Below are 10,557 nucleotides of genomic sequence, written 5' to 3'. Positions count from 1 at the left end.
TTGTGCCTTGCTTTCTTGCGCTTCAGTCTCCCCCCCCCCCCCATTGCATTCATATTGATGTAGATGTTATGATCTCCCGTTTGGGCGGCCACCTCACGGCGTATATCTTCGAATTGTCGGATGACAAATCAGTGATGAATTCTGCAGGATTTACAAGGAAGCGGTCGTAGCCTAGTGTGAGGTTACCAAGCAGACGTTTATCTGGGGGAATGAGGGAACATTTACATCAGTCAAGACTGTCGAGATTCAAATCGGCCACCTGCGGAATGGAAGCCCCGCGACAGTGACCCATTCGACCTGTCGTCTCTTAGCAATTGCTGATTTGTTGGATATTCCTTCAAGCATACGCCTACATTTTGGGTTCCGCAGTTGCAGTGAGGAGTCGGTGGAGCCACAACGTGATGTTCGCCGCACACACAGCGAGTGGGCTTGCAGTCTGATTACAGTTCAGCTATATGTCCCACAGGTCACGTGCGACATCAGTGATGCCGACGTCACGTGCAACATCACTGCAGCAGTTATTTTGCCAGAGGACGACAGTTACGAGATGTCGCTGTCCAAGATTATGCCGGTGCTGGAGGCCGCACGCCTGTTCGTGAGGAGCAACAACTGGCTGCCAGCGAATGTGAACCTGATCTTCCTTCCAATGGACGACCGCTGCAGCAACGTGTACAGCATCTTCCGGGCCCTCCACGCCTACTCCACCTGCGCGCACGTGTTCCTCGGACCGAGCTGCGAGTATGCTCTCGGTGAGTGCTTTATAGTGCGTAAGTGATCTATGTTCACAGCTACCTCTTTCTTTGCTGATAAATGCGGACAGTTCGCCGTCATGACATAAATGATAGAAAACTGGTCCACAGGAATGTATTCCCACAGAACTATGATGATACGTTAAAAGAGTTTCGTCAGAGTTCAGGGTGCGTACTTACCACACAGCACGGTGTCACAGCCCAGAACAGTACCACATTTCTACCGAAACCAGATCTGCTTTCTGGTGTGTAAACTGGGCCTGCAAATCAAACGTCAAACATACCGACACTAGCGCCTCTCGTGCAGTTTCTGCGAACCGTATCTTAATTGCTTTTTCTCTTCTTGCACAAAAATGAATGCATATTAGGTCAGTGCCCTGCTATACGGTCTTCTTCTGAGAAACTGCAAACCGCAATTAGATTAAATGAAGTTTGGTTGTGGTGGAGGGGGGGCGGTCTGAAAAGAATTTGATAGGCAAAATTAATTTCAATAGGTTATAAAATTCCGCGGAATGAATTACACAGAGAGCGTGAACATAAGCGGCAGGCCTCCCGCTGCGAAGTGACATGAGCATTAGCCAAATGAAGCATGAATGCTTCCTTCTTGAATGTGCGCATATACAGGAATAGGCACACTTTAATATTAATATCACAGTAGCGACAAATGTATTGACATTTAGATTTTGTAACAAGTATAGAGAGACAGTTCATGACAATTTAAAGCTTAATGCCTACCGCCGTGTAGCCTACATGTAGACATCGGCTTTTATTTTTTGGAAATAACTCTGCACGGCGCACTACGTGTCTTTCGTTGATAGTTCTTATTCTGTGGCACCGTGTAATCAGTCTGTCCATCTCGTTCAGACCCGTGCGGTAATGGCCCATCCAAGTTTAAACTCTCATCTGGTTAAGAAATTTCCAGCTTCTTATGGAACCCAAAGGTTCATTAGAATGCCCACAAGAGCCCGCCACTGATCCGTATCTTGAGTCAGTTCGAGTGCACTCCGACCAATTCAGACTCGCCCGTGCCGGTGGGCCCAAAATCAAAACCGCTGATACGGAGCAGCCGCCCTGGCTGACGTAGTAAAGTCGCTGCCTGGGACAACGAAGAAGGCCACGAATGAAGGCATTGAGGTTCGGCTACACAGAGCGCTACGCTATGTTCGCTACGTAAGCTACGTACGCTGAGTACACTCTGCGACGCAGCTAACATAGGGAACATAGCGTACGTAGCGTGCGTCGCGTACGTAGCGCTGTGTGGCCGAAGCTTTAGAACGGCATTAAGCGCATAACTCTCACAGGCCTTCCGCTGGTTAAGAAATTGTTGTGTTTTCATGAAACCCGAAGATTCATTGTCGTGCTCATGAGAAGTCGATTCAAGTATTAAGTCTACACTCTTATTTCCTTAAGATCCATTTTAATATTATTCTCCCATCTAAGCCAAGGTCTTCCAAGTAATGTCTTCCTTGAAAATGTTTAGTGAAGAGTACAAATTATGAAAGTCCTTATCACACAAAATTCTATACCCTGCTGTACCTTCCTGTGTCTCAGGTCCAAATGCTTTCCACATGAGGCTGCAGTAAAGCGTTCCACAGACCCTTGGACTCGTACAGACTTTTTTGTTATTACTATTATTAAAGATGAATTGATGTGACTTGTACCGAAAGGAGCCTGCATATTATACATTGCTTTGAGGAGTGCAGAGGTTGTAGTGCTTGCTGTAATGTTTCATTCCAGAATCTGGCCTCTGAAAGCTTGAACCCGATCACGAGAACAGAGGAAGCAGGCCTCAGTGTGTAGGACTTGATGCTCATTTCGTTTTTATGTCACGGGGATAACAACTGTCTTGCTTAGTTGGATTAGGGTGCGTGAACAGCGGTAAATACGTTCGCTTTGAAGTTCCAGCATCGTCGTTCTGAGACTGACGGTTCAGAGATCCTCGTCCCGATTCAGCCCCGGGCAGTTCAGCTTGAGTGTTCAGTAACTGTAGATGAAGTTGCTGTACAAACGTAGACACAGAGAGGACCAGTAAGAATGTGGTCACATTTTGAAACTTAAGAGCGCGTGTTGCCGCTACGAGGTCTGTCAGAAAGTATCTTATCTCAGATAAGCCCACTGGAAGATGATGCGAAGGACACAATGCTGCAAGCTTGCAGCTCCTTCCGTCGCTTCTCTCATGCGATTCTGTGAACTCGCGTGATCGTGGGAACATACGAAATTATCCGGAAAGTAAAGATATAAAATCCAAAAAAAAATTTGAAATTTAATTTCCGGCTATATCTCGCAGTAGTAGTAGCAATAGCAGTAGCAGCAGTAGTAGTAGTAGTATTACTGTCCCCACTTCTGCACCACGTGCGACTGGTTTCAGAACTCGAACCTGTAAGATCTGGGGTTTGGGCAGCGGTGGCTGTGAACAACGCTAGGTTCTTGGATGTGATTCCGTGTAATCTTCTACAAGCTTCCCTACTTTTCGGAGGAAAGCACTGCCGCTATATTCAGGAGCAAAAAGTAAGGCAACCAAGTAGCTAGCAGGAAGCAGATTAAACCGATTGTGGAAGACGTAGTACGCATATAGAAAGTGGCAGGAGCCCCTAAGCCTGCTTCTTGCATGACCTACCCTTCGGCCCTAAAGATGAAGACAGTACGTTCTCCCGAAACGTCTCGAAAAGTTCTACCGGACCACGCGGCGACACCTCTCAGAAGATAGTCACGGCCATCAGAGCCTCAGATTCAACATGTATAGATACTCTTGCTTAGAGAGTGGGTCTAACAGAGTCCTCCTACTGACTCGCACCAAACAGCGCACAGACATTACTCATGTCTTCAGTTCGAGGGAGGACAGCTGAAGAAAGAGGTGAACAGCTGTTAGCACAACAGAAATTGTTTCTGAGTCCATAAACTTGACACTTTGAAGGAGAACAGTAACGTATATATCACTACTTTAATACCCTCGCGTATTTATGTGTTCCTTATGGTCATCACAATAAGCAGTGATTATTTCCCTGAATACTATTAACTGGTTGGTTCTTTGTAATGGCGGTACATAACTTTTTCTTTGGGGCCAATACTGACTGTTTAAGTACCATTTAAATGAATTTCATGCTTCAAAAGGGCTAATAATGCACGTTATACATGGGGCCTATCGCATTTTCCTTCCGTCGTTGCTAACAATTTGATTTCTGGACATGAAGGCCTCGCAATGATAACTTCAGGGCTACAGTGCTGTGTAGTTCGGTGAAACTCAACCGACATTCTGCTCTGCTCTTGGATCCTGAAGATGAAAACAATATTTACCTCCGAAACATAGGTTTTGTTTCGCCGTACTACGCGGACTTTTATACCAGGAGATAGAACTCTAATTTTTGTTTATATTTTTTATAAAGTAACCATAACAAAGATAGTTTAAATGAAATATGAACGCACTGTATTACAGTATCACCAGTTGGTTCCAATCGATATGACGTTCTGGTCTTTCTGAATTGACTCTGGTTCAACTATACATGGTCACTAAGATGCAAATTACGCTTTTGGTCCATTACTTTATCACACAGCGGCAAAGACCGAGTGTTACCAGACAACCTGTTCTAACTCTATAATTAGCAACCAAAAGCTTGATACGCTTCATGGTTTTCTTTTGTTCCCCCACTCGAAACTCATGGTAAGCAACACCAACTGTTCGCCGTTCCGAGACGCCACCACTTCTGCGTTAATGACATCTGCCCCCCCCCAATCCTAATTTCTGACGACACCTGATTTTATATATATGTATGCTCCATCTGGGTCGGTCACGGTAGCCAAGCGGTCTAAGGCATGTACTGTCTTCGCTCGCTTGGAAACCGGGATCGTGGGTTCGAATTCCACTCAGGGCATGGATGTTAAGTTTGTGTGTGTGCGTTTTTCTGTGTTTGTGTACAGGTAGAGGCCTTGCGACGAGCTGATCACCCGCCAAAGGAGTCCTACCGAATGTGTAAGATCTAGAAAAACAACACCAAAGTGAACGGAGAAGTTCATGGAGGTAGGCCTAGGCTCACTAGGGCTGTAGTGCCAAGGGGAAAAAAATACTCCTTCTGGTCATCTCTCAGCCTCCATTCGCATCAGATGCCCACGCTAATGGCCTCTAAATCAAACCCGATCTACTGTAGCTCACACACAGTGTACGTCAGTCCTATCAGCTGACGCAGTGTCGGTCCCGTTTCCCATAATGCAGCGCGTTACATATCTTATCACTGAGACACGACTAATCGTACCGACACAAACCACTGTGCCGAACTCGACCGCCTGTGGCCTTATCAAGCGACAGAAATATGGGCCCGCTTATCCTCACATCGGACCCACACATTTGTCTAACTTTCCGAAAATGCGACACTCAGCAAGCAGAACATACAATTATACTCTGAATTCCTTCTGGCGTATTCCTCTGGATTGTGTCTAGTAGGTTGGTAGCACTGTTTCGGAGCAGCGTAATGTTTCTATCTTCAGTGCTGTCACATACGCTTATTCTGATCTTCTCCTGCATTCTGGTGACAAAACATGGACGTGTAGTGACCTCGCACAAGCCCTGTCGAAACGTCGGTAAACATTTACAAGACCGCACGACGCCACGTCCTACAAGTCCCTGCCCTGAGAGCTTCAGTCTAACAAATACCGTATTTACGCATGTATAGGCCGCACATTTTTGCCAAAAAATTAAGAGGAAAACTGGGGTGCGGCTTATATTCGAAATCGAAATCACACTTCATTTAAAAAAAATTATATTCATAATTAGTAATACAGGGTGTAATACTCCTGAAATAATATTCCAAGAAAATTATTTTTTCTATAATTTCTGTCTGAAAATTGTGCTGCGGCCTATACATGCGTAAGTACGGTACTTGCTTCGTTTTAAGCCTTTTTTTTATTGCTAGTGGAGTGGGACTAAGTCCCTTGTACTGCGGCCACTTCTGGCCTATTGTACCAGCTCCAAATGATAGGTGAGGGTGATTGTGGAGCAATTGGTGGAATGAAGATTGGCAGGGGAAACCGAAGTACTCGGAGAAAACCTGCCCCAGCGCCACTTTGTCCAGCACAAATCCCACTTGACCAGACCCGGGATCGAACCCGGGCAGCCGCTGTGCTAAGCCAGCGACTAACCGTTAGTTACCTTTAAGTTCTTTACGTTTCCGATCATCATCTGCAGGAACTAGTACAGTTCAGTTACAGTGGAATGACTCCAGTCAGGCAACATTTCGTGTTTCGCAATGTATCTGAGGCTTGGGACAAGAATAGCTTTGTGATAAGATTCAGTAATTGAGTGTCTGATAACAGAGAGCCGATCAGCTGTGTTTAATCCAGCGTGAGGCCTACAGTTACCCCTCCCGTTATGCAGCAATGTGTACACATGCTTGCGCGGGAGGCGCAGCCAATGTAGTAAGAAACTTCGAGAAGAGAATCTTTGCTAATAATCCCCAGCGAAGTACGTTCAGCTCTTTATTAAACGTTTGCTCACTTCCTTGAGTGAAGTGAGGCTTGTCGTCTCGGGGCGAACACAAACATCCGGAGTCCAGCCGGGCTACTGCTGGTCTCATGTCTCATTTCAGTGATCTTCCATGAGATCATGCGATCACAAGAGAGAGAGAGAAGAGATTTCGTTCCTGGAATCAGATTGAAAGTTGTGCAGCAACGAACTTTCTAAAAAGAGAGTAACTGACATTAAAGTTTAAAGGAATTGAAAAATTTACGGGCGAATTAACCCGAATTAGGTAACTTTTTTGACCGGAATGTTGGTCACGTAATAAAGATGCGGACTGTTACATGAAGTGCTGTCTACGCATGAGTTAGATAAGAAATGCATACAACAATTTAATCGGAGAATCCCAAATGAAGAGACCACTTGAAAGCCCCAGCAGTAGATTCGTGGATAATATTAAAAGAGATATTTAAAAAAGAAATTTTGATGGCGTTTATTGCAACAGTCTGGCTCCGGACGGGGACTTATTCTTGTGAACACAGTAATGAAGTTACGAGTTCCATACAGAGTGGGGCATATCGCTGAGGAGAGGAACGACCACAAGTTTCTCGCGAAAGACTTTTTCTTCGTAGAATTAACCTGATACATTCTCAGCACTAACTTGAGCTTGCACAAAACACTACTGAGACCTGTGCTGATGTATGGAAGTGAGAGTTGGCCCTTAACTAGGGGTAATGAGGAGAGCTTGGTGGCCTTTGAAAGTAAGGTGCTTCGAAGAATATTTGGCCCAGTGTGTGAGAATGTACCTGTGTTTTGGCTTATAAGGAATTATAATGAATTATATCAACTATTTTCTGAACCAGATATTGTTGAAACCAAAAGAAGAAGGAAGATTAGAATAGGCAGGCCATGTTATCCGAATGTTGGACGATAATCCAATTAAAATCTAACCATGTTATATTTTAGCGTCCTGTTGCACTGATTTAAGTCCATGATTTATTTCACCGTCTTTCAGTGCATACACTCATCCACCTCACTCCTCTCTCTCGCACTACATGTTTCAAGGCATGCAGTGAACTAGTTTAACGTCAAACGAATAAGCACCTGAAGATGGCACTTTTGTGCCGAAACATGTAGTGCGAGAGAGAGGAGTGAGGTGGATAAGTGTATGCACTGAAAGACGGTGAAATAAATCATGGACTAAAATCTAACCCCTTAAAAGCAGAGTTGGAAAACCAAAAGTGAGAAGGAAGGATGGAATAGAAGATTATCTTATGATGATTAGTGTGAGAAGAGGGAGACGAAAAGTGCTGGACAGAAGGGAAAAGGAAAATGTCTTGTAGCTGCCAGGGTCTTAAGTGGGCTCTGGAACCTTTAGTAATTTGTTGGATCTTGTAAAATGAATTGAAGGCGGAAGATTTTCTATTAAAATCATCAGCATGCCTACTGAATAAAATACATTCTTTGATAATTCGGATATGAGGCACTGGTCTTGAATTTAGGGATGAATATGACTATTTATAAAAATGCCAGAACTACTTAGGGACGCCTGTGCGGAACCCGAATTCGGTCCAGGTATTCAGTACTGTCGGCCAAGAAATTTGCTCACATTCTGAAGGGCAAGACGCCGAATATTGTTACTCGTCGGTATTTAGAAACCACTGCAAACTCAGCTTCTCTGGAGCAGAGCTTTGTGTCTGGGGCAGGGAAATGTATGTACCAGGCATGAACAGGCTGTAGGCGATTGATACAAATTGTCCAAAACTTTTCAACTGCGGACTCCGCCACGCTCTCGCTTGATGAATATTAAGACAAAAATTTCCCTTTATGAAATTTCAGGCTACGCATTATTTTCTTGGAAAGCTTTGATTGAAGTTAAATGTGATGTGGCAACACGGTAGGCTTACGCGTTTCCCATAATCCATTTTGTCATGAACATTATGCATTGGTCGAAATGTTTTCAAGGAATATTTTATTCTCGGTGTATAACGAGGAATCGCGTGGTAAAGCTCGCGTAAGTCACATATCCTGGTCTATAGGCTTTTACGGTGCTTCACGTGCAGGAGCTGGGTTCTTTGAACCATAGCCTTATGGACTGAACTGCCTCGCGCCTTGTCCCAGGCATCAAAGTTCTGTTTCAACTGACCAGCCCTCGTGATTCAGCGTATGGTGATTCGTAACCCACAGTTTCAGTTCTTTAGAGCACAACGGTAACTATACGTACCACTTGCTTTAACATACTCTTACAGGCAACTCCCCATTTTGTTGACAGAGCGCACTTATGTGTTCCGTATGGTTCTCACAACAAACAGCGATTATTTACCTAAACATGGAGGAGACGCCCTCCAGTTTCGGAGGGAAGATGTGAATATATTGAATAAGCAGTCGCGGACAGCCGACAAGGGGTGGCCCTCCCGCTTGATGGTTGGGCGTGGGGCTATCGACTCCTCACCGTAAAAAATCAATATGTTACGAAAATGAACACAGCCTGGACTGATTCCTTTGATAAACGACCTAAGCTAATAAAATGGATATGATATTTGGCACTTGGAATGTACGAAGTTTGTATAGGGCAGGTTCGCTCAGGGCAGTGGCAGAAGAAATCTTAAAATATAAGTTAGATTTAGCGGGCGGACGTCAGATGGGATGGATGTAGCATCGCACCAGCAGGAGACTATACATTTTTCTGTGGAAAGGGGAATGAAAATCATGAATTAGGTACAGGTTTTCTCGTACATGAGAGAATCGTATCAGCAGTTAAGAGGGTAGAATTCGTTGGTGATAGGATATCATATATAATACTAAAAGGTCACTGGTGTGATATCATTGTTATGAATGTTCACGCCCCAACAGAAGATAAAATTGATGATATAAAGGATAACTTCTATGAAGAACTAGAACATGTACGTATTTGATAAATTCCCGAAGTACCCTATAAAAATTTTGTTAGGAGATTTCAATGCCAAAGTAGGGAAGGAAGACATTTTCAAACCAACGATTTGGAGTGAGAGTTTGCATGAGATTATTAATGATAATGGAGTTAGAGTAGTAAACTTTGCCACATCAAAAAATCTTAATGTCAAAAGTACAATGTTCCCACATCGTAACATCCATAAATTTACTTGGACATCTCCTGATGGGAAGATACACAATCAAATAGACCATATTTTGATAGCCAGGAGACGGCACTCAAGTATACTTGACGTCCGATCATTCAGGGCAGCAGATTGTGATACTGACCACTACCTGGTGGTGGCAAAGGTTAGGGAAAGACTGACAGTAAGCAAACAAACAACACACAGAGTTTATAAGGAGAGGTTCAATCTCAAGAAATTAAACGAGATAGAGGTACAAGAGCAGTATCGTGTTGAAATCTCAAATAGGTTTGTGATTTTGGAAAACTTGGACACTGATGTGGATGTTAATACAGCTTGGGAAGCTATTAGAGAGAATATAAAAATGTCTGCCAAAGAGAGTCTAGGTTATTATGAACCGAAGAAGCATAAGTCATGGTTCGATGAAGGATGCTCAAAATTATTAGATCAAAGAAAGCATGCCAAATTTCAGTGGTTACAAGACCCAAGCGAGTTAAATGGGGATAATCTGAACAATATAAGACGTGAAACCAGCAGGCATTTCAGGAACAAAAAGAAGGAATATCTGAAAGACAAAATTGAAGAACTTGCAATGAACAGTGAGAACAAGAATATTAGAGACCTGTATAGAAGAATAAATTACTTTAAAAGGGGTTACCAGCCTAGCAGTAACTTAGTGAAGGATGAGAATGGTGATTTGCTTTCAGATTCCCACAACATTTTGAATAGGTGGAGGAACTACTTCTCTCAGTTATTGGATGTACATAGGGTCAGTGATGTTAGGCAGACAGAAATCCATACAGCTGAGCCGTTAGTACCTGATCCTAGCCCTTTTGAGGTTGAAAGTGCTATTACAAAATTGATACGGTATAAATCGCCAGATAGTGATCAAATTCCGGCAGAACTTATTCAAGCAGGAGGCGAAATATTACGTTCTAAGATCCACAATCTAATTACTTCTGTTTAGTATAAGGAAAAATTGCCTGATCAGTGGAAGGAGTCTGTTATTGTACCAGCGCACAAGAAGGGTGATAAAGCTGACTGTAGTAATTATCAGGGGATATCACTGCTATCAACTTCATATAAAGTTTTGTCCAATATTCTTCTTTCAAGGTTAAGTCCATACACAGATAAAATTATTGGGGATCATCAGTGTGGGTTTCGACGTAACAGATCAACTACAGATCAGATCTTTTGCATTCGTCAGATATTGGAGACAAAATGGGATTACGATGAGACAGTACATTAGCTATTCATAGACTTCAAG

The 10,557-nt window shown here is 43.5% G+C and overlaps 1 protein-coding gene across 1 annotated transcript in view; it reads left to right on the top strand.

The window, feature by feature from the left end:
• Positions 1 to 10,557, top strand: part of LOC111870948 (atrial natriuretic peptide receptor 1) — a 262,334-nt gene that overhangs the window by 6,992 nt on the left and 244,785 nt on the right. The window contains exon 2 of the mRNA XM_033754102.1: positions 467 to 749. Coding sequence (XP_033609993.1) covers positions 467 to 749 — 283 coding nt within the window. The remainder of the gene's footprint in view (positions 1 to 466; positions 750 to 10,557) is intronic.

This window comes from Cryptotermes secundus, unplaced genomic scaffold (assembly GCF_002891405.2).
Source record: "Cryptotermes secundus unplaced genomic scaffold, Csec_1.0 scaffold101, whole genome shotgun sequence".
Classification (NCBI taxonomy): domain Eukaryota; kingdom Metazoa; phylum Arthropoda; class Insecta; order Blattodea; family Kalotermitidae; genus Cryptotermes; species Cryptotermes secundus.
This window is presented reverse-complemented; position numbering and strand designations above follow the sequence as displayed.